Source organism: Neolamprologus brichardi, chromosome 1 (assembly GCF_056152115.1).
Source record: "Neolamprologus brichardi isolate AB-2024 chromosome 1, ASM5615211v1, whole genome shotgun sequence".
Lineage (NCBI taxonomy): Eukaryota > Metazoa > Chordata > Actinopteri > Cichliformes > Cichlidae > Neolamprologus > Neolamprologus brichardi.
In genome coordinates, this window is record NC_142104.1 from 10,691,560 (window position 1) to 10,715,999 (window position 24,440).

The following is a 24,440-nucleotide window of genomic DNA, read 5'->3' on the forward strand; positions in this document are numbered from 1 at the left end:
TGTAGATTCAGACTGAGGAGGGAGTGTTTCTGAAAGCAAGGTGTGGAATTTCCTGCATTGTCTTTCTTTTCCTTTAGAGTGTTGGGCCCGCTGAGCCTTGTCCACAAACTTGTTCTAAAATTGGAGAGGGTAGAAGGGTTTCCAGTTCCTGCAGAGTCTGGCTAATCTTGCTCTGGAGGGCATCTATAGTGAAATGGACCTGTCTTATCCTTTCACTTAGAAGCTGAGTTTGTGCTCTCCATAGAATCAAGTCCGCTCTGTATCCCCTGACAGTGGATCCAAGGCGCAGGCTCTTAGGAACAACTCTGCTTTGTCTGCATCTCAGGTTGAAACAGAGATGGTTCCTATAATCTGCTAGTTTTCTTGATTCCCTTTCATACTCCCGCACCAGGTGAAGGGTGTTCCTCCCAAAATGTACGGCAATATGTCTGTGAAGGTTCTCAGTCATCCACGTCATCGTAATCTAAGGAGCTTGGAAAGAAAAGTGTCTGGACTTCTTTGAGTTGCTTGAAGACGTTTCACCTCTCATCCGAGAAGCTGATACCTCTACCTAATCACATGAGGCTCATGTGATTAGGTAGAGGATCATCAGGGGGTCCTTTGTCCCTCTTTGAGGGGAAACTCCCACTGGGTTTAAATCTGGGACTCTCCACCTTTTGACCTTAGAACTGAAGAAGCTTCTTGGATGAGAGGTGAAACGTCTTCAAGCAACTCAAAGAAGTCCAGACGCTTTTCTTTCCAAGCTCCTTAGACTTGTGATACTTATGTTTACTTAAGGACGAAAGGACCTAAATGTAGATGCATTTACTCTAATGCATTTCAGTGAAATTGTCCTCTTGAGTAGCTTCGACTCAGCATCTTCAAGTGGCCAAGCTTTCGCCCAAACTGTGCCATTACTGGGATACATGTGCTGGGAAAAAAGCCTTTAAGCAGAACATTTCTCTGAATCTGAAGCCTGTCTCGCTGAAGAGGGCCCAAAGGCTGGAACATTTTGGACAACATTTGAGACAAAATGGCCCTGGAGAGAGCTAGGGCCATGTTGTTGAAAATGTTGATTAGTTTTGGCATGTGCAGAGATAGATTGCCTGCCATCTTTTCATTATTTCTGTAGAACCCCCTGGAGAGAGGGCATGGAGATGGACTTGAGCAGGCAAGGCGTAATTAAACTTCCACAGGCAGGTCATGTGCTGTTAATGCTTTGCCACCACTTCTAATTACTTAACAGTATAGTCTAAATGATATGCTGTCACTGGGCAAATTAATTGGTATTTGGTGAGGGCAGTATGGCAGCATTGTCTCCTACATGTGTCATAGGCTCTTTGGGACCAAGAGAAGGCTAAGCATTATCTGACCCTGATTAAGAACATAACACTGAGTTAAGTGCATAACAACTATGGGTTATAGCAGCCCTAAGCATTCGGAGTTGATAGTGTGTAATTTCACAGATTCCTGACCTCTTTGACGTTAGGGTGCATATTTTTTAAGTTGCACTACAGCAAGCACAGTTTTTATAATTTGGATATGCCCTAAATTTAAGAGACAGCTCATGATGTGAATTAAGGGAAAGGTCCTGCATAAACCATGAAGCTGAATATTCAAGTTAGGTGTCAAGTGGTGCATAATATACTACTTCAAGCTCACAATGTGCTAGCATTAGACCCAGAATAGCTCTATTCAAATGCTACTGCATCACAAATAAAAATTAAATCCCAGGCCAACCTCTTAAAGTGCTTAAGGATATCATTATTATTATCATCAAAACAAAGTAGATTTAAGCTCCACAGAAAGGTGTGCATTAAGGCAGGTGACCTTTGATTTTGGTTGGCTGTACCAGAAGCAGCTTATCTTACCCCCGAAGTAGGAGCCATCCGAAAGCTTGGTTTCTTTGTTGCCTTTCGTTATAACACTGACAACCCCATGTTGTATGAAGTACATTTTCTTTCCGATGGTGCCTTCTCTTATGATGTAATCCCCAGGTTGGAACACCTCAAACCTCAATTTGGTGAGCATAGAGGTGACAAAGTTTGGGTCAGCATTGGCAAATAGCGGCATAGATGCCACCAGCTTTCGACAGTTAAAGTTGATAATTTCCTGTTTGAAAAGAAAGACATTAAAAACAGTGGTTAGTGACAGCAGCACAGCAGAGCCGCGGCTTTACAAAATGCAGTGACTTTTTAAAGTATTGGACAACAACAGGAAAAATGTCAACTGTGTAGACATCATTTACTGTTTTCTTCTTTTTCTAAGCCCCCCCCCTCCAGTTTTTTTTTCTAAGAAAAAAAGAGATTATTTAGTCACACTGTGCTCTTGTGTAAGGCTAAAATGTCAGTGAATGTGAATTGAAATGAAGGGAATGTCGAGAAGTGCACAAGATGTCGAATGCATCAGAGCTGCATGTGCAGCTGTTTTAAAGCAAGACAGAAACACTTGTCCCACCTCTCGGAGCGGCTCATTCAGCTCTCCCAGGATGCTCTCCTCATCAAACATCTTGCCCTGGTAGCGGTGCTCATAGTAGTCGTGGATTCTCTGCCTCATATCTGCAGGCAGCTTGTGGAAGGACATGTACTGTTCCACCTGTTTGTACTGCAGGGACATAGAGACACACAACAATCAGGTTATCTAAAGGCCATAGGGCTGTAGCACAAAAACACTGCCACAGGGAGCAGCTGGTACTGAGGTCAGACACACAAGGAAATGGAGACGGATTCAGGATGGCTATCCGTGCCCTTTCAAATTTCACCCAAAAAGATAGCACTTTTCCCGTCTTTGATCAGGTCTCTGAAAGTCTCTCTTTCTCTCTCGGAAGTCACACTGTCCTGAATATTTGTTCCCTGAACGTACTAACTTCTAAAAGATAAGGGTGAGAGAAAGGAACGCTAGAGTCATGAAGTGCAAAGTCAAACTGACCTTTAAAAGTGCGCTACAGCAGCTAATGTGAACATGAAGTAAATGTAGATCTTAAATTATTAAATACATATTCCTTTTGTTCATGCAGAGAAGAATAGATTAGAGTGTATGTTGTTCAGGTGAAACAATCAAAGTGTTTCTGTTTTTACAGTACATACTTGTGGATTAATATCCTCTGTTGTTGAAAGATGTAACTATTTAAATGTGTGTGTCAAAAAGCCTTTAAATGATTCTGTAGCAGTGGCAGCAGAGATGTAGATCAAAGCACACTGGGAGCACCTTGGAGATAATAATGGGCTGAATCCTTAACCCGCTGTGAAGGAAAATAAGGAAAAAGAAAAAAAGAAGAAATTAACCATTCATAGGGTGACGCTTGTGGTGCTCTTTGATCACAATGGCTAAGCTGCCAGAAGACTTACCACTGACTAACACAGCTGACCTCAGAAGCCTTCTTCTTTGTTTTCTCACAATACTACTACTCTTGTTGGCGCTAATCTTAAAGGAATTCATCAAAGCTCCTGCTTTGTTAAAATAAATAAGAACGGTTTTCTACAATTTACAAGAAACACATACAGGTGAAACAAATCGAGTTTCGCAGTATAGAATATCGAGCAAGACAAAATATGGTGCACGAGGCTTGACCATGGGCCAAAATGTGCCTACCAGTAACATCCAGGGCTCCTGCACTATTTTAAAAATAAACTCAATTTTTAAGAGCTCTTTTAAACCTTCATCGAGTCCTTTACAAATAAAACCTAAGAAAAAAAAATCACAGTTAAATTATATTCAGGTTTTCATAAACTAGCAGGTATACAACTGTGAACTGTAATCCATACAATAAAGAACTTGATGCTTTTCTTTACCACACACAGTAGTAAAATAAATATATTTGTACAGGAAAACAAGTGCAACAATTTTAAAAGAGTGCTATAAAAATCCAAAACTTAATTAAACTAAAATGTATGTTATTCAATAATATTTCTGCCCACATAAAATGTGCAGGATATTTTAAGACCTTAGTTTGCCTGATTTTAATTTCTGGCTGTGACATCTTTTATCCCTGCACTGGCTTTTGACACCTACATTCCTCACTTTCTACCACTTTCTCTCTTTCCTCCTAATGCCATATTTAGAAGAGTTATTTGACCAGGCCCTTGAATCCTCACAGACGGAGAAGCAATCTAGAATGACCCTGTGCATATTGATGATAAGGCTCCTTTGACTGTGAACAGCTAGTTATGAACTATTACATGGCTCCACTCTCAATCCTGGACAAAAAACTGATTACAGATTAGGCAAACTGCTTGAAATATGTTTTACACCAGTTCCATCATATTAAATAGTTTATAGTTTATTCTATTTAACAACTTTTGTAGGAATGTCAAACAAAATAAATTATATTTTTTTGAGTAGCAACACTGTGTAATTTGATGTGGAAAGTCAAATACTTGCAAAAGCATAAACAAGATGTGGAGCTTATATTAATCCAGGCTCTCTGTCAATGTCAGGGCATGAATATGAATAAGAAATGTTGTGGGTGACAGTAAGAGTTTGAATCTTTATCCACACTATCCCTTTAGCATAAAATTAAGAAATGTACTGATCCAATGATAACACTTATTTCATAGAAATGTTGTAGGTGATGATCAAGATGTTTCCAACGTAGACATCTTTAGGTGCAGTAGCAGTCGCTGCTGAGCATTGCACCAAAGATGGCATTTCTAGATGTGATGCAGGGTGAAGATGACAGGTATCTCAAATTATGAATGAGGTCTAACACTGTTGTCTTCTGCTTTAGACATGTTACATTACAGTGCATTTCTTTAATTAGTTTTTTTGTGCATGAAGTATTAACACTTTGAGAAACTTATTTGAACTTTCAACATCTAATTTATGTACAGCTTTGTAACATATTGCAGTCTGGTTCTCCCAGCACAAAAGAGTATTAGTCAAGTGAACAAATGCAAGATAATGTCCCACCTTCTGCAGTTTTGATGAATAACTGTATTACACGGAGTAACTCGGCATCACACTTGAAAGCATTTCAAATTTACTAATCACTGTGCTGGATGCAAAGACACTGATCATCGGGGGCGCAGGGGGGCATTGAGGGATAGGGCAGGGGAGGCATTCTTTTCCCGATGATATGATGGGCTGGTAAAATCCCCTCTGGGAGGGAAATTATTCTATTGCTCAAAGATCCCTGCTCTCCTGATCTACTTGAACAAATCAAATCAGTCTGCATTTAGGTGGTAATTATTTCACCATCAGATTTTCTTGCTTCTATCTGAACACTAGAAAGATTACGGCTGTAATATGGATCTCTTATAATGCCTATAATGATTATTTCATGTTTCTTAGCTTTCCTCCCACCTTCCTTTACTCTGGTAAGTCCAGGATGATGACAAAACGTGATGTGGCCCAAATAAAAGCTGCTTTAACTGTGGTACAGGTATAGTGTATTAATTAGTGATTATTTGTGGTTTTGTTTCTATGTTGACCTTTAATAAAGATTGCTACCTTTTTTGTTCTGGCAAGCTCCTTATGTTTTTGGTTGTTTATAGTAACTCTGTATTGAGAATTAAAGAAAAGAGTATCCATGTCCTGATCTAACTTGTTTCTTTAGACAATTTTAATCAGCTTTAGTTGTTTTAAAGATGCAGTGACTGTAGCGGTTGTCTCTTCTTGTTTTACAGGGGAAAAAAATTCCAGACGTTTGGCACCTAATTAGTCCTGCACTGTTTGTTGAAGAAACACTGAGACGAGCAGCTCATTTGATGCGTGTTATTACTCTTCTTGGATGTACACGTTACAGTTTCTGAAATATATGAAGATTTATTGCAAAAAAACCCCAAACAAACCAAAACTATTCATTTTGGGGTTGAATGTTCAGAGTTAACTGTCAGAGTGGGAGAAGCAGAAAATTCTTTGGAAATATTTATCTCTAATCTGCAGCTGAGCTTACTTTATGTACTCTATAGTCTTCAATTTATCACCAAAAAAGTAGAAATTATGTCATTTTCAGAGTCAGCAAATTTACGTGCTTGATCTATAGGTAGCTGAGTGAGAGGAGTAGCGTCTAAAAGACCTACTGAGATCTAATATAAATTAACAAGTGTTTGTAAAAACAGAAATTTGCTTTTATGACATTTTATCACTAGAAACCAACACATAGACACACATAAAAAACACAGATCTGTGTTTAGGGCGCTTGCAGTTTTTAAACCACGCCAATACAAGTTGTGGTTTTGACTTTAAAAGCTGGCACATTTACACAGATTCCTCTGTTTTTCACATTGCAACACATCATCATAGCAGCATTAACAGCTGCTTTACTGACACAGGAGTGAACAACTGCCAGTTGATGTGCTAGCTTTCATTGATGGATTTAAAACACTTTTTATCTTTTCCTGGTTGGTGCATGCTTTTGATGTATTTTCTATTTCACCCAAATAAATGAATACATCGACTGAATAAAAGATGAATGATCTGAGTATTTTTTCCTTACCACTGTAAAAAAGTAAAGCCACAATTCTAACATAGTTGAGCTTCCATTTTTGGAGCCACAGTCAGTGTTTTAGTGATTTGGGATGTATCCACACACACTGTATCCACACACCTCCTCAGCTTGACCGCAAGTGCAACTGTCTGCACTTATGTAGCCTGATTGCTGCAATTGTGACAATCTCTGCTTTTAATAGGCTTGTTCAAATAAGTTTAACTACTAACCACATACAGTAGCACACAGCTGTATCTAAAAAGGCACACACAGCATGAACATACTACATTTCAATGTATAAATGCCATTCTGTAGCTTCTATTCTCACTGCATTAGCTATTAGAAGCTAATTCGAAGCTAGCACAAACCATCTAACATGTCAACATTTTGTAGTAAACAATTCTACAGACATGTTTTTTATAGAGTCATTAAGCTTATGCTTAATAGTTGTGTGTTTTCTTCCATCACTGGTTGAATCTAATTGAAAGAGACTTACACAGATTTTCAGTTCTGTTTTAATTGAGCTATTTGTATACAGCTTTTATCTGTCTGTCTCCCTGACTGTCTGTGTTTTTGATTGTGGACATGTAGTATGGGAGACATATTTTTCAGGTTTTCTACTTCCCGCAGTTTAAAACCAAAAGTTTAAAGCTGCCTATTTTGTTAAATATCTGGATGCTGACAAAATAATGTGGTTATTATTTCTTCTGGGTCCCATTCAAAATATTCTTTTTCTGTCTGTGCCTTTTCTCTGATATAAACATTCATATTCTTTTTTCCAGAGTCCTTTCTCTCTCATGTAGCTAAGCAGATGCAAATTCTTACCAAAGAAATCATGAATAATTTATTCCCCCAAAGAGATATTGGTTACTTAATTATACTTTTTAAAAATGTATTTATTTCCACTGTGCTCTCCTGCCTTCTTCCTAACCTAGAGTTGTGTAGTCAAAAGATATCTGCCACATATTTAGGCAAAAATGTTCACTGACTAATATAATGATGAAAAACTGGTAACAGAGAAATTAGAGATTAATGCTACAGGAATGCTCTAACATCACTATTTTATTTAAGAGATAACTAATATAGAAATTCAAAATCGAAATACAGCAGGAGTAGGTAATTATATTTTATGATCAATATACCTTTGAATTCCATGATAATGATTAAGAAATTTCAATTTTGTATCTTTTCTGTGAATAAGAGCAGTCCATTTGTAAACACCATGTCCAAATGATTCAAATCACCAAGATTAAATGCATGACTCTGCTGGAATCAACACACTCTCTATCACACAAAAGGAACCAAGAGGCCAGTAACACCTCTGATAGGGACATAGTCAGGAGAGTATGATTTCTTAATAGTTATTTATATTAGGAATACATAGTGATTAAAAGTGGTGCATCAAGATAAATGACAGACTTGACAACACAATCCGAAAGCAGAAAGCATACATTTCATGTGACATAAAATATATAGTAAATTGACACTGGTTGGAGGTTTGATTTTGGTTATACAATAAAAAAATAAATAAAAAATAAAAATTAGAGCGCCTCTGAGGCATGTCAACACTCCTTGACTCAGCAGTAAAGGCTGTGTGGCAGACAGAGGAAAAGGAATGTAACAGAGTTTAGATTAATGCCATCAGTCAGGTCCCAACTAATGGGAACAGCTCTTACTGTAAGGCAGAATTAGACTTAAGCCCCCCATCCTTTTGGCAGTTTTGTCCTTGATTCAGCTGTATGGGAAACTCATGACTTAACCTATACAGGACAAGACCACGTTAATGCTAGGATGATAGCTTAAATATAAAAAATCTGTAAAACTGTCATTTTTTAACTACTTCTCTGATGCTATTGCTCTCGTTCCTCCTTCCTCCCAAGGAATTGGACAACTCAATCAAGTACAGACACAGTCTACCACTGATGACTGTTTTCTGTATTTCCAATGGTCTTGATTGGGGGATCTCTAGAGCCTCTATACACACAAATAATCAGCTTTGGGTCTCTTATTAACTATTCCCCAAAGAGCTATGTTTATTTGCCAAGTGTTAATTAGAGATTTAAAAAAAGGAGGGGCTGAAATACCCCATTGCCATTTGCTTCTAAAGCCATTTGGGACTGGCATGCCACAACATGCTATCTCCTGGGCATCCCTAATTTCATCACCAACTGCCAACAGCAAACAGAGCATCAGTCAGTCAGTTAATATTTAAAAAACAAACAAACAAAAACTTTTCGTATAAAGACTCACAAGGATGAGAACATCAGAAAGTTTGCGTATGGTAAGTGAGACAACAAAGATCACAAGTCACCTACAAATGAACACGATTATCTCTTTTGTTTGCTGTCTCTATCTCTGTCTCTGTGTACTATATAATTTACCACAGTAGAGAGCCAAAGTGACAGATAAGCAGCAGCTTACAGAGAGTGGCAGGCATACCCTGTATGCACAGTCACATGTGCAGCCATCTTGTGCCCCAAATCTGGAGAGATGTAATTTTCTTTGTGTGATAATGATTCTCAACATGCCTGAGACACGAGAGGAGAGTTCTTGTGGGATTCTGGTTGATGCTTAACCCCTCTGATTCCAACATCCTCTTAACACTGATGTTTAAGGCAGTTTGCTTTATTTGATTAAAAATATAAACTTGCAGTTTACTTTTTTCTCATGAATTTTCTTTAAGTGTAAAGTGTAATGGGATTACACTGCATGGTGATACTGCACTTTAAAAAAAATGAACTGGCTGGTTGATTCCAGCTCATGTTGTTTTACAGTGTGGTATAACATAGCTGGTCAATGTATAAAATAACAAGTACAGTTAGATATACAGTTGTGGAGCACTCTCCTTCTTTATAACCCATTGAGTAAACAACAGTTAGGTTAATGACATAAAATTGCTGGTAAAAAAAAATTAAAAAGCTGTCCCATTTATTATTATTATTATTATTATTATTATTATTATTATTATTATTAATAATAATAATAATAATAATAATAATAATAATAATAATAATAATAATATTTTTGTAAAACTTAACATAAAGCAAATTATTCATGTTTTGATCTGAAAAACAAGCAATATTGAAACTCAGTGTTGTACCAGGGAGGGTAGAGTTCAAATAAAGACACCACAGAATGCATCACTATCCAGAAGAAACCACTCAGTGACCATCCTTCAGGTGCTGACTTGAAATGATAAAGATTGTCCCAATTTCAGCTCCAGTTGGCTGCAATCTATCTCTTTTCCACTGACATGTGATATATGGTGTATCTGCTAAGTAGTAAACACATAGTGAATGTAAACTACTTAATCTGTTTACACACAGTTAACAGCTGTTGACAAGAATATATTTTATTTCATTTATTTATTTTTATCTCAGTGGAAACTACAATTCAGCTCCCCCAACTCCCAGAATATGTAGTGTAATTGCTGTGCTCTCTACTTGGTGTAACAGTTAACATGCTGCCTGCTTCATAAGAGCTCATTTGAGTCTGCTTGCTACCATCTGACAGCCCAGCCATTTATCACATGGTGCCACATTTAATAGAATTCTATTCAGAAAAGATTATACCCAGCTTTCTGATGGTAATTTTCACCATCTTTGCAAGCAGAGCTCCCCTCACCATCCTTTCCTCTTTCCCATGTGTACACTTCTGAGAATCCTGCATAAAGGATTTTTTTTAATCATTGTCCATCTGACCAGTTACTTTGATATCATGCCTGCATGCCAACTGGACAGGTGGCCTCTCATCTTGGACATATAGCTATATGCACAAGAGTCTGATTTTTTTTTTTTTTTTGGTTTTGGTTGTTTTTTTTTTGTTTTTTGTTTTTTTTTACAACTAATTAGCAGCTGATAAATAGAGCACATGTGGTAAATGTGGTATCAGTGCTGCTCGGCTCAACACTGATCCATTATTGCATTTCTTTCAATCATTAAACAGTGGTCAGTATCTACTTCAGCCCCACTGTGAGAGCAATATTTGTGCTGTTGCCATGTGGTTGTTTGCTGGACGGCTCAGGTCCAGTGTCATCTGCAGCACAATCACAGTAGCCATATAGTACAATATATCTGCCTACTAGAGCATGTATCCAGCTTTTCGTGGTAGTACAACTGCGTAATAGGAAGCATAAAGCACATTATGATTAATGGGACTGCATAGTGTCTGCATTAGAGATAAGTCATAATTCAAAGTACTTTGCACTGTTGGTGCATGTAAATTATGCAGTTTTGCAGTGTAGTTTACAGCATCGCTGGTATATCGGTGTCAATCTTCCAAGCAATAAAAAGAAAAGAAAAATACTACAGGACCTTTTCAGCTTTCAAACAATCAACACAAGTTACTGGCAACATTTTCTACTGAATCCAAGTGTATTATCTTTTAGTTTTTAGGTCCAAAATCAGCTATCCATCGCTTATGTCAGCACACCAAACTAGGTATAAAACAGTGTGATTTTTACAAGAGACCAACAATACATACCTACATATCTGTAACAGAGTTTGTTTTTCAGCCCTCTTAAATGTGTTATACTCAAAGGTTTTAGAAATCCCATTCCATAAATAGATATGAAGATAGAGATTTCATAAAACAACAGAAATGGTTTCTGTAAAAATTGGCAAAGCCTGTGAATCAGACTGAAGGAAAGACTTTTGTAAACTATCATATATCATAACAGAAGACTGTAAAGTGTCACTTTACTTTACACCAATTCAAGGTCACAGTTGGGCTGGAGTCTATCCCAGCTCTGGGCGAGAGGCAGGAAACACCCTGCACAGGTCGCCAATCTCTCACAGAGATAACATTGAGAGATAGACTCAATGTTATGGCCACTTTAGGATCATCATTTAATATAATCTCATCTCAGGCCACAGCTAGCACACCACCATGCTGCCAGTTTTTGAATAAACTGAGTTATGAAAAAATGTGTTTCAATTAAGTTTTCGAAACAGTTGAGTAAAAGAGGTCCTTTTTTATTTCTGATGAGTTAACAAAGATGTGCATGCATGGCAATATATTTTATGCCTATGTTGTCCATTTTTTTATTCAGATTATAATTACAGAATATGTTATTAAAACAAATTCAAATTAGAACATGAATGTTATGATTATTGTGTTGACGTTTTTGTAGATCTTGCCTTATATATATTACAGCTGCATATTTCCAAGCTTCCATTATATTTTCTAATTTATGTTGCCTATTTCTTTCTTTTCCTTAATTCCTCTTATTTATCATGTCACAGCTAACACCTGAACAACCACTTTTTATGTTATATTGCCATGTCATATGCAAATATGTAGGGCTAACACTATTTGTAATTATTAAGTTGAACCTCATCTTTGTCATATTCAAAGCCTCACACTGTGAACAGTTTAAAAAGGTCAACTAATTTTACTGAAAATGCAAATACCTTTCATCACACCCTGACCTGAGTATTTAAAGGGATGCAACCAAGCTTATGGGGCATCACTGACTCACTCAGTCAAACCAAAATGTTTAGAATAACTTCCTGTATGATGGCAGGCTGGCAGTTGGCTTTGGTGATGGCAGCTCTGCTAGGAGATTTATATGAAGTCTGAGTCCCCACAGACTAGAACAGCTGTCCCTGTCATGGCAGCCCAACGGCCATATGAAAACAGCCACCAGACTTCTCAAACCTCTATGGATTGCCAATGGATTTCCAGCTTCTTGAGTGTGTGGATTATGGTATTAAAGGGAAAAGGAAAATCTGCAGCAAGCAGATCCCATTGTCACACAATTGATGCAACAGGATATGAGAAAAAGGTTTATGTCTTTGAATGAACTAACTCTGATAAGGAGAAAGGAGAAATGGGTCCAGTGCTGTGTAGTAGAAATCACTACTATCTTGCTCCCAGAGCCAAATGAGCACACAGTGACAGTGTACTCTGAGCATGTGTTATCACTGAGCCTTGTGGAAAGATAAATGAGAGAATCTGGACTCTTAAAAATTAATTGCAGTCGGCAGTAATAACGCTTCTGCACGCAGGCACTGTGGGAACCGGTGGGAAAACAGGGGAAACTTTTCAAGTGGCTGGGGGATTCTTAAGGCGCCTTAGGGGGCGATCCCAGAAATGGCAGCCAAGGGCTTCTGTAGCACATGCTGACTGGTGCTGAGGCAGACCAGCTGTTCAGTCTACTTGGCAGCATGGCATCTCAAAAGCAGAGGCGACAGACATGTCGTGGTGGGAGCTGGTTTGCCCCCGTTTCATTAAACAGCTTCTCAGATCAGTATTAGTCATGAACTTACATGCTAAACTTTTTTGGATTTTTCAACTTTTTAACTGTGAAATTAATCTATTTGTTACTCATTCCCTAGAATGACAAAGTGTTAATTTATCCAGTGTAGTTTCTCTCCTTTTGAAGAAGTCCTGCTCACACATTACATTAGCTAATCTGTTCCTCTGCCTGTGTGCCTGGTCCTGTTTTCTCTGAAATCTTTCACTTTCATTTTCCATTTAGGTGCGATCTCTCGAACCTGTGCCTCCATTCCCTGGAGGTCGTTCTCTCCTGTCTCTTACTCGCTACAGACAGTGGGTAATGTGGCAGGCGAGCAGTTCAGCTCATTATCGCCCACGCTGGGCCCACAGAGGGCATGGCAGTGTGGAACATGTCTCGGGCTTCATAGGCCATCAGGGCTTTCCTTTCCCTAAACCAGAGAAATCTGGGTTTCTGTTTCTATACATTATGTAGAAAATGAGGACTAATTTTTAACCATTTTGCTTCTTGCTGGCAAAGAAAAAAAACACAACATATATCTAGTGCCTTTCTAAAATATACTTATTTAGTGTTATAAATGATTTAAACCCCCATTAAAGCTCACCTGAATAAAAGGCTGTTTCTGTAATGAAAAGATGATGAGACGACGCTCATTATCACTGATCTATGATATATTAGTATTGAGAGTAAACCCTTGTCATACGTTTCAATAAAATTTGAATTATGTTTCATCACAGTTGTTAAAAATAGGTTTTTGACTAGGGGGCACACTTCCCACATAGTGAGAGAAAGAGCAGACAAGAAAGCAGAAAGACAAACATATATACTTTAGGTAGATGTAAATTCATACTTTTCAATATCTATATTTTTTTATATTAACTATGAAGGGTTGTGGCCCACAGTGTTAGACTGTTAAACCCCCAGTTCAGCAGAACCATACTGTCATACTGTATTTGTCTGTGTGTCAGTTTGGGGCCATATGTAAATATCAATCAAATTAAACTTGCTACATTAAAAGCTAAAAACGAGTATTAAACTGAGCACAAGCCAGCATCCTGCATCCACACCACTGTCCTCTCTTTGAAGTAAATCAAGACAACACAACCATCAATAGCATGTCATCTTGACTCACCTTCTCCTGGTACTGCCGTCGAGATGAGTCCAGAGATTGGATTAGCGCAGTGGCGTGGCCCACAAACATGGCGTAGCAAGTAGCACCCACAATCATGCTGAGGATGGTCAGCCACACGTCTGTCATGCCCACTGGGGGGTACATGCCATACCCAATACACAACATGTGGCTCATAGCTTTGAAAAGTGCGTAGGAGTACTGCTGTCCCCATGTGTCATTCTAGATGAAACAGAGGAGACAGGGTGAGTTAGGGTGAGAACATCTGAACACTTCCTCGCTTGCTCTCTTGCAATCTCAACACGGCTGCTGATGGCACATTTCAGGTCAAAGAGCACCCTGGCAGCCCATGAACATTCACAGACACATGCAATTACTTAAGACAAAACTAATGGCAGATGTCCATTTCAAACTCTCTCAGTCCAGTACAGAGCAGCTGGCAGGGTAAAATATACTTTTCAGTATGCAAACATTTGGAGCAAGCAGACATTTGGGTAGCCGCCTAAAACAGAGCCCTGGGAATCAGGAGAAAGAGCGTGAGACACTGGAGGCTTGCATGACAGAAAGTAGGTCAGCTATTTAGAAAAATGTGATTTCTCTGTGAGTTTTCTAATTTGTAGATAAATTGCCCCTTTTCCTTTAGTTCCCGGTGGTGGTTCATGGCAAATCAATATCAACTCTCTCCTGGGGGTGACATGTCCAAATTGCTTTCAAACTCATTTCCACACTGGAAAAGCCGGGACCGATAGCAATTTTATTAGTGCCCTCCTGGAAATGTAAGGAGTGATAACCTAGCAAGATAATAGGACAGCTACTGTAAAAAACAAAAAAAGGAAAAAAGAAAAAAAAATCTGTAATAATTCGAATGAGAGTCAAACCAACCATGACTGAATCACAGTTATCAATACTAACAACCTCTTCTTCTACCAGGTAATGTGAGCAAAAACACGAGGTGCTTTCCAACAGAGAAATGCCTGCCCTGAGGCTTAAATTAATTCAGAAAAAAATATATTTGTTATTCTGTCACATTGAAAACCGTTGTACGTAATGCAATTAATTAGACAGTGTTTACTGTGTGAAACAAAACAAACTCCATTTTGATGTTAATAAGAGGCTACATCCCTCACACAGGGATTTAAAGTAAGTACATTATGAATCTTTTTCCTTCACATCTCCGGGCCTCTTTACACTGGATGCATTTGGGAGCTGCAGTCTTAGGAAGCAGCCAGTTGAAGTTATGGATACAGAACTCTGAGCTGTAACAACATGACAAAGAGTAAATGCCCAAATATAATCTAGTCAGAACTGCATCAAATCAACTAGCGACAAGGAATTTGGCAGGTCATATGCCCTGAGATGGAGATGGAGAGATAATGGTACTGCTACATTTGAAAATCATTTCACTTACATCTAAATTAGATTTGGGTAAAAGTAAGCTTTGGTATTAAGTATAATAAATAACATTTATCTAAAAATACTCGCACATAGCAGGAAAATTTGATTGGTTTATTTTACATGACTTTTAAATCTGCTTTGCTTTGTTGCGTTTTCATGTAGCCTGTGGTGTTATATCGGATTCTTCAATGTATACACTGTTCAAATATGTTTTTCAGAACAAAACAAAGAGATTAGCACAGCAATCATATCCTAGTTTTCTGTGCCGCAAAGCAAGACATCAAATTCTATCTTAATGCATGCATTCTTTTTGAACCTTAATCACGAGCCACAGTTTACATTATGTATCCTGACAGCTCAGCCTTATGTAACTTAAAATAATCCGCTTGCACATTTGCTTAATGTATGAAATATCAAAGTGGGGGTGAAATGTATTTATAATTGTAGCAAAGAGGGGCGAAAAAAATATAGAACTGGAAGAGAACAATGCAACAGAAATCTTAATCTTTTCTCGAAAAGATAATTAAACACAGAGTTTGATTAGATTGGGAGATTGATTAAAGGTTTTTTTCACACTGTCCACGAAATGGAGCCACTGTTTTGAGTGTGCATCTCTGCAATGAGACACATGTAGAAAACGAGCTAAAATTATCTTAAGCGTGAAACATCTCAAGGGACAGTAGTTTTCAACATCTGCTGTTTCTTATGCTTAAATATAAGTGAGGCAGATTCAGTGAAACAAGTGAGCATGTCAGGGAGGCAGCGAGGCATGCTTAACCAAATAGATCATACCTTGAGCAATGCAACTATGTGACATTTGTTCTGGCATGGAGAGCTGAACTCACAGTTGAACTGAAGCAGCTTTATATATATTTCAAACTGAGATTTTGTGTACGATTTTTTTTGTTAGTCCTTAAATGTATGGTTACTCAATATTTCCTTTTTGTTTACTTTATTAGTAACTATTGAAGTAAATAAATAAGTAGTAAATATTTATCAAATTCTGCTGAAAATAATATATATGTCAAACCAATTTAACTTATTCTGTCTAGAAAACATATATTCCCTTACACATGAAACTTTAGCCTGCTGAAACTTGAAATCAGTTTAAACTCTCACTATTGATTCATTAATGGGGCTGTTTGGTAAGAGTGTAAGCCAACGATAGGTAGATGCTGCAATTTATTATAACTGTAATACTAAAAAATTGTAAATGGCCAAAAGACAGACAATTGGTTTAAAAAGACACTCAGGATTAGCTCACTGAACATACAGTATATCTGTCAGTACTAAAAACCACAAAACACTTCAATGAGCCAGGGGAACAGAGCTAATGCTAACTGCTAAATAATCAAATGGTATGTCACGCAGTATTACTCACTTGCTTTGTTAAGCAAGTGAGTCGTAAGTGGTGTAGTAAGAACCTTTGTGTCTAAATTTCACTGCAGTCTCACAGTCTGAGAATTTAGTGAGTACATAATCTACTAGAATTCACTAGTGTACCTATATGGGGTAGGTGGTATTGCTGTAGAAGACTTGAGCGCACTAATTGTGAATTTTTGGAGTCAGTATTGATGTTGCCGTAGGCTAATACCAAGCAATTATATCAGCTGATTGAGATATTGGTCAAGCTCCAGTGTGGTAATGAATATTCACTGAACTCAGACCACTTCTCACCCCCAAAATCTGACAATATCTGAATGACTTTATAACGTCACAAGTTGACATGAGACCATCAGTTTTGGGTGAACAGAATAACCACGGTGATGCAGCCCCCTCCCTTGAGCTAATAAAAAAGAGATCTCCGGTGACCCACTATTCTGGCAGCTGTTTCAGCAAAACAACAAAATTAAAGCTCAGCATGTGTGCTCACTGGAAACTGTCAATATCCAGCCAATATTGGATAAGGGATAGCTGTCTCCCTCAGAAAGTCAATGTTCCATGCACATCCTCCTTTCACAATAATGACAAATGTCAAGAGCTCCAAATAAGTAAAAATGATCAGTAAATTGAATAAACGTGGACAAATGTAGCAGATAAATATATTTGACTTAGGGTTTAAAATGACAGATATGGAAGGTAGTCTTACCCAGGAAGCTGAAGAGTTTTAGAACAGTAATTACTGAGGCTGACAGACAAGATAAGACTGAGCATAATCTGATTCGAACAGGCAGGAGGACTGTGTGCAGGAGAAGCACTTACCACCATCTTATTTTTGGACACCCAGCAGTCAGCAGGGAAGTCCTGGAGCATGGGCACCAGAAACTGCAGGCAGCCATCCCAGTGACAGAGCAGCAGCATCATGCCGATTAGATTGACTATTCGTACCATGGCGCTGGCTAGGTCATAGGTCATGTGGAAGATCTGAGGAGTTGAAGAGGAAGGACGCAGGAAATGAGTTAGTGAATGATGACTCAACATGCTGATGGTCAAATCCCTGAAATCTCTCTAGAACGCAAAGCACACACACATGCACAAAGAAGATTTTCTTCCTCCACAAGCATTTCAAAGATTTCTGGCTCTATTCTTTGCTCATGTCATGCAATGTGTTTGCAGTATTAGAATTAAAGGCCATTGTACTCGGCCTATAGAAACCATAGCTTTTTATTTTACACAGATGAATTGGTGGATGCAGATCTTGCTGTTGTCACATTTCACTGGGGATGGCCAGTGAAATGAAAGCTTAAACAGATAAACTGGGACCAGAGCTTTATCGTGTGCTGCTGAATCACTCTTATCAGGCACTCAGCCAAACACAATAATGGTGCAAGGGTAGAGGTGGCTATGCTCCTGGGGTGAGAGCTTTCACAGGCTGGGTTTGTTAATCCTAATGATACTCATAAGGCGCTCCAGGACTTCTGGGCTGGTGTAGATTTTAATGGCCTCAACCATTCAAAGCCTCTTAATCCCACTGAAGACTATGTGCATTGCTAACCACTTGGCTCCTTATTAAAATACACTTGGTGCCTTTAAAGGGGTTATGTTTAAGAGGGGATATTTCATTTTTACTTTCTTGTTTAGCAATAGGTAAAAATGTGAAATGAAGCTGAGACATGTCATGTCAGCGAAAGTTTAATCTAAGTCATTGGATCCTAAAGCACTGGGTTTGTTTATTTTTCTGTTTCCATTCGAAGGCATACAAAATGTAAGTGTATCTGGGTATTTTATCTCTGCTTTTGTTAAGGAAGAAACTGGCAGGGAGTGGTGTTATTTTTGTCAGTGTGGGTGCTGCTGCACCATCAAATCACATCAATTTAGTTCTGTCAACAAGATAGCATGAAGCCAGAGGTATGCCCAGAAAATTGTACCTCTCAAAGTGGATGGAGACATCCTCACTCACGCACTCTGTCTTTCCACATGCAGATACACAGTGAAACTGTCATTTACCTAGCTCCGGAGCCGCATGCGGCTCTTTAGTCCTTATAGTGCGGCTCCTCGTGGTTTGGGAAAATAAAAATAAGTATTTAGCTGAAGTGTATTTTATTTATGTTAGTTCTTCTTTTTTTAAAAACTTGCACTTCTAAATTGGAAGATTGTTGTGATATTGAAATATAAAAATAAAATTACATTTTATTATTTTTTCATTGCTCAAAATAAGCGTCACACTCGCGGAAGCCGGTGCGAGGCGTGATTGCGGGTGCCGCTCATGTGCGTCCGCCTCCCCTACAGCGGCGCTGCAGACCACGCCCCGCCACACACCTTAACCTGGTAAAATACATATTTAGACAGAATTTTGCAAATATCTATTTTTCATTTTTTAGCAGCATAGTGCTTTTTTTCCAATTATTTTTTAAAAGTCAGGTCAAGGCTCCAAAAGCCCAAAGGCGATATGAGGGTGGCGGCTCACAACAGTTTTTGTTTGCTACATGGATCATTTTAGTTCAGCTGGGTGTCTTTCCTTTTGTTATATTTCTTTAAGAGTTCAAAATGTGTTAATTACATAAATAAAATGTAACTTTCTCTGTAGCACTTTGTGGATTTCATAAGCAACACACCTTAGTTGTTCACACAAAGCATAAAGGTAAAAAACAATATATACAGTGTTATCTTCATTTTAGATGTCAAAAAGTATTTGCGGCTCCCAGTGTTTTCTTTTGCATGGAAACCGGGTCCAAATGGCTCTTTCGGTGTTAAAGGTTGCTGACCCCTGACCTAGCTGTACCGTTTTGCGCTCAACCCACCAAACTGGCTCCTTTTCTGCACTTTCTATTCACTTTATGAGACAAATATGAGCTCCTGTTTCTCTTGTTTTTATTTATTTTTTAGGAACTAGCCCTTTTCCTTCAAATTCAGCCATAAATAAGTTACGTTAGTTAATATGCTGTGTTGTGTGATGTCAAATTTCCTGCTGGAGCTGAAATGGCTTTCCGTAACATTAAAAGTGTTAAATTCACTCTGTGTGAATGAATAAATCATGAGGGGCCCTTTCCATCTTCTGCACTGAGTCTGATATATTTTTCATTTGTGAAATGGTATTCCAGACAGGAAAAGGATGATTCATAAAACACAGGATGCTTTTAAATCTATAAAAACTCGCAAAGTCATATGCAAATTCAAATACGGAGCATGCTATTCCTAGGACATGAAGGACTGACAGAGATATGAAGCTTACAAGCATATAATGTACTGCTTAGACTTAGACTAGAATTGTCATGTCTGATATGAGCAGGCTTCTTTACCTTCAGGGTAATTGTGAAAGAAAAGCACATTTCGGTCAAATGACACATTTTGGAAAAAAAGATACACTATAGTAGCAGATATTTAGAATGAAGGGAAACTAGATTGTCATATGAAAGTTTTTCCACCATATTTGAACTGTACTGAAGTTGAACTAAAATACTATAGAGACATAACATTTACAATGTAATCATTTTCATAATTTTACATAATTTTAATTAAAAAATACAGTACAGTAGTTTGTGCTGCTCTCAGGTTATCCTAGCCTCAACACATTTCTACCTCTTCTAAGTCCCCAATTCTGAGGACCAATAATGCCACATTTTTATGGTGTTCCCTTTAAAAACTACATGTAAATGCATCATTATAACCTTGATAAGCAGCTGTTACGGCAAGCATCTAAATTGGTGCACAATACCACATCCTCTTGGGACAAATCTCTTATTATTATACAGCCTGTCCTTGAACCTGTCAATATACTGAATACTATCAAACTCAGCAATGTCAGCATGTTTCTAAAGCATGACAGATTCCCTTCAGTATCTTGTGCCACAGCCTGAATGACTTATTACTGTTCAACAATAACTCCTGCTACTTTCCTACTGTAGATATGTCCTCAAAAGACCCCTGGCACTTTAACAGAATAAAGCCTATGAAAACTGTGACGGATAATGCAATGCAAATCTCCGGTTTGTAACCCAAACTGTACTGTCAGTGGAGGAAGGTGATTCCCCTATCTCCCTCCACAGCTGTAATCAATTCAAATATACCCCTGCCAAGCAGGAATAGACTTTCCAGTTATGACAAAAATTATTCCCAAGATTGGTTCTGTTAGAAGGTGGTTAAAAAATCATTATTCTCAGGCGCGAGAGGGAGGTCTGTGTATATATCCTCTCTTTACTTCTAATGGTTTTTCTAGATTAAAACAGCACACAGTTAAGCAAGTCTACTCTGTGTTTTGCGTAATTGTACAAAATAAATCATGTACATTTTCAGGATTTAAAGCAAACACAAATCTGCACGCACACACTCTGCATACAGAGCATTACACAACATGGCATGTTACATGGAGGATGATGAATTGCTGACCACTTCCTTTTAATTGATAGGAACACAGAGTGAGCCTGGCACCATTAGCATCAGCATCATCTGCATAAGCAAGAGCGCCTTGATTGATTAGGGCAAAAAAAAAAAATACAACCCAACAGTTTCATCCCATTTTTTTTTCAGTTTTCACAATCCTCATTAGAATACTCTAAATTCATATTTTAGCTAATGCAATACATAACCTATAGAAGGTCAACCTGAACACCTTCAAAAATACAGGAAAGTGAACTGACACCCCCACCCCAAAAAAAGTTGGTTTCCTGACAGTGAGATAAGATTTGCAAATTAGAAAGATAGTACTGCATGCCTCAACAGCTGGTTCTACAGGCGCTCATCAATATGGCAGGTACAGTGGGTGAAACAATTAATTGAGCCCCTGCTGATTTAGTAAGTTTGCTCACTTATAAAAATATAAACACTCTCTAATTTTAGTGGTAGTTTCATTTTGGAGACACAGGATATCAACCAAAAATCCACAACATGTCATTGGGTAAAATAAGTATGTGATACTCAAGCAAAATATGACTTGGTGGATAAACCCTTGTTGCAAAGGACACCTGTAAGACGTTTCTTGTAGTTAGTTAAGAGAAGAAGTTTGTCATCCAAGATTTTACAGTACACGGTTCGGTCCACTGGCCTCTCAATGTGATGAAGTTGTCTTGTACCAGAAAAGCATCACCTAAGAATAATCTTTCCACTTCCATACTGACTATGAGGATGGTGATCTTTGGGTCATCCTCACTATTTCCCTTCCTCCAAACATAACTAATATTGCTGAATTCCAAAAAGTCTAAATAGTATCAACAAAAATAAAAAACTGAATCATTTTTCATCCAACAAAACAAATACACACAGCAACTGAAATATAGCTACAAGTCCAGCATAGCCTAGGACTGCATAGTACTCCCTGGGTTGAGGTAAAGTGCTCTAAGGTCTGATGAACATTTTGAATTATAATTCCTAAAACTTGCAACAAGACATTGAGGGTCCTTGGGCCTTGCCATTGTAAAAAGCCTTCATTTTTCAGTGTGTGAGTCATTTGGGTCCTCACGATTAGTAGTCGGTGGATAACGCATCAGGCTGACATCCTCTGGAGCATAAAAAAAAATGCTATGGTGAGCTACCAGTTCCCCTGCATGCAAAGCTGTCAAACAGAGTTGAATGTGGTACAGTATTTTCTTACTAGATTAAGTGGCATATCATGAAACACTGAGTTCAAGGTCCAATCAGAGTTATGAGGGTAGTCGAGGCTGGTCATCATGAATTCAGTTAAATGACAGTTAACAATGGCCGCCAGACTGTTTAAGCTTTCGTTGTTTATACTCCTGCTGCTTTGGTGGATTGAACAACAGCTTAAGGCCCCTGTGGGGAGCATTCAAAGCATTAGTGGCGTAGTTTCAACTTTAAGAAAATTAGTTTTTAGAATCTCTCAATGTACAGTGCCATTTATTCAATTTCTTTTTCTTCAGCTGCATCCATCCCATTCATCAAATTTGTCATATTCGCCAAAAAGGTTAATAGAAATGACGAAGCCACTCATTTTTCGTATTTAATTAGTAGTTGGCTTAATGTGTTGTAATAAATTGTAAACAGAGGCTTTCAGTACTCCGTGGTTTCTTTGGTTAACTACTTCCGATACAGGCTATGTAAGTAAATTGATTTAGAATGATAAAAAGATCGTTTCACTGGAACTACTTAGAAGGTATCCTTTATCAGGAATTAATGTCCACCCTGCAGCCAGATATAATTGACTATTCATCTAGATCTTGGTATAAAAGGTTGTAAGTACTCTGAAATGGAGGCTGTAATTGTCTGGGAAAAGCCACTTTAACCAAAGCCAGTGTTTCAAGGCACAAAATGAACAAGTTAAATACTCACAATAGAAACAACACAAACACTGTTAGTCAATTGTAACCAATTTTTTTTTGATTGCTGAAATCCATAATCCTGCTGAAGACCACCACTGTTAAGTACAAACTATCAGCACATTATATCGCTACAGAAAATGGCATTTATTTACTGAGCACATATGCTTGTATACGTACAAATATAACAAGTAATAAACACAAGGATCAAATATGGCTCTACAGTCACAAACAACATCAGGCCCAGACAGGCAGGGAGAAAATGAAGGCAGCTGCAGAGTCATCTCAAACAGATGGAGTGAGAGGAGTGCGATCCAGGTGAGAGAATAGATGCATTTGTCCCATGGTGCTGATGGTAGCTGTCCAGACACAGTCATTGTAGCACTATACTGAAGCATCTGTTGTTCGCTGCTCATACTGCTAATGATGATGAATGTTTGGCATGATTGTATCTTGACACACGAGAAAAAACACAATCCTTCACTCATATTGTTTTTCTGATGCCATGTTGCAGACATGGCATCAGAAAAACATGCCTTGTATACCATAGACCAATTAAAAGGCACACAGTTTTAGCTACACATAAAAAAAATGCTCTATAGATAACAGATATTTGGTGAAAACACACTGTTTTAGTGCAGTCTGTCTTGTCCCTGCAAATTGTTCTAATTGTGTCCAAGTAGCCTACTGGATCTTTACAGTTCAGTACCTTCATTGTGTTAATTGCAGCATGCCACATTTCCCCGTGTTAGACTGAGATATGATTTCCCCGTGATGAGTAGTACAGTTTATAAACTAAATCAACCTCTGCACTCCTGTGTTATTTTTAATCATCCAGCATGATGGCAGATTCGGGGGAACAGGCTGTGGGCAGGGGTTAGATTTCTCACTGTAAATGCCTCGACCAAAATGTCATGCTCATGCATACTGTCATGGTGGACAAAGAGCATGAGGAGAATGCAAAGTAGGCCTGGTAGTGGACCACAGGGAACACCCTTCCATCATCTGTCTAAACAGGCCTGGAGGGCTCAGATCACAAAAAACACCCTGACTATGCTCTGTACTAAGGTGCGCCTTTGGGTTTGCGCTGGATTACACATTTCACTGTAATAGTTTTTTAAGCAAACCCACTGTGGGTATTCATATCGCAAAAGACTCATTCAGAGTGTTGAGGACCTGTCACTGTTGCTGGCAAGCCTCATTGTGCACTCAATAATAGCCCATTAAATCTATTCTTCCTGCTTTTCTTATCTCTGAAAGACCAGTCCTTGGCTAAGGTAATGGGTCAGTGAGTAGGGAGCTGATTAGTTGATTTCACTTATTTAAATATTTTTGTATAGATCTACTGAGTGGAAATGAAAGGTGCTTCGTTCCATCACCGGACCCATGGGAAAGCCACACAACTGACTTCCATCACAATGCCTGACGTATTGCTTTGTTTCTTGGAAACTGCAGCACAAAGCCACCACAGGGCTGTAAATCTTAATAATCCAAGCAGTAAATAGTAAAAGAAACTCAATTTCTGACACTTTTTGACCTTTTTTAAAAAGTCTGTCTCTCTAAATAGACACACACACACACACACACACACACATTTCACACAAACCTACACATTTAGCAAAG

The 24,440-nt window shown here is 38.3% G+C and overlaps 1 protein-coding gene across 1 annotated transcript in view; it reads right to left on the bottom strand.

The window, feature by feature from the left end:
• The window catches only part of hcn4 (hyperpolarization activated cyclic nucleotide-gated potassium channel 4), a 66,461-nt gene that overhangs the window by 18,181 nt on the left and 23,840 nt on the right, over positions 1 to 24,440 (bottom strand). Inside the window, exons 3-6 of the mRNA XM_035905000.2 lie at positions 17,371 to 17,532; positions 13,777 to 13,995; positions 2,437 to 2,583; positions 1,851 to 2,091 (exon numbers count right to left, since the gene is read on the bottom strand). Coding sequence (XP_035760893.2) covers positions 1,851 to 2,091; positions 2,437 to 2,583; positions 13,777 to 13,995; positions 17,371 to 17,532 — 769 coding nt within the window. The remainder of the gene's footprint in view (positions 1 to 1,850; positions 2,092 to 2,436; positions 2,584 to 13,776; positions 13,996 to 17,370; positions 17,533 to 24,440) is intronic.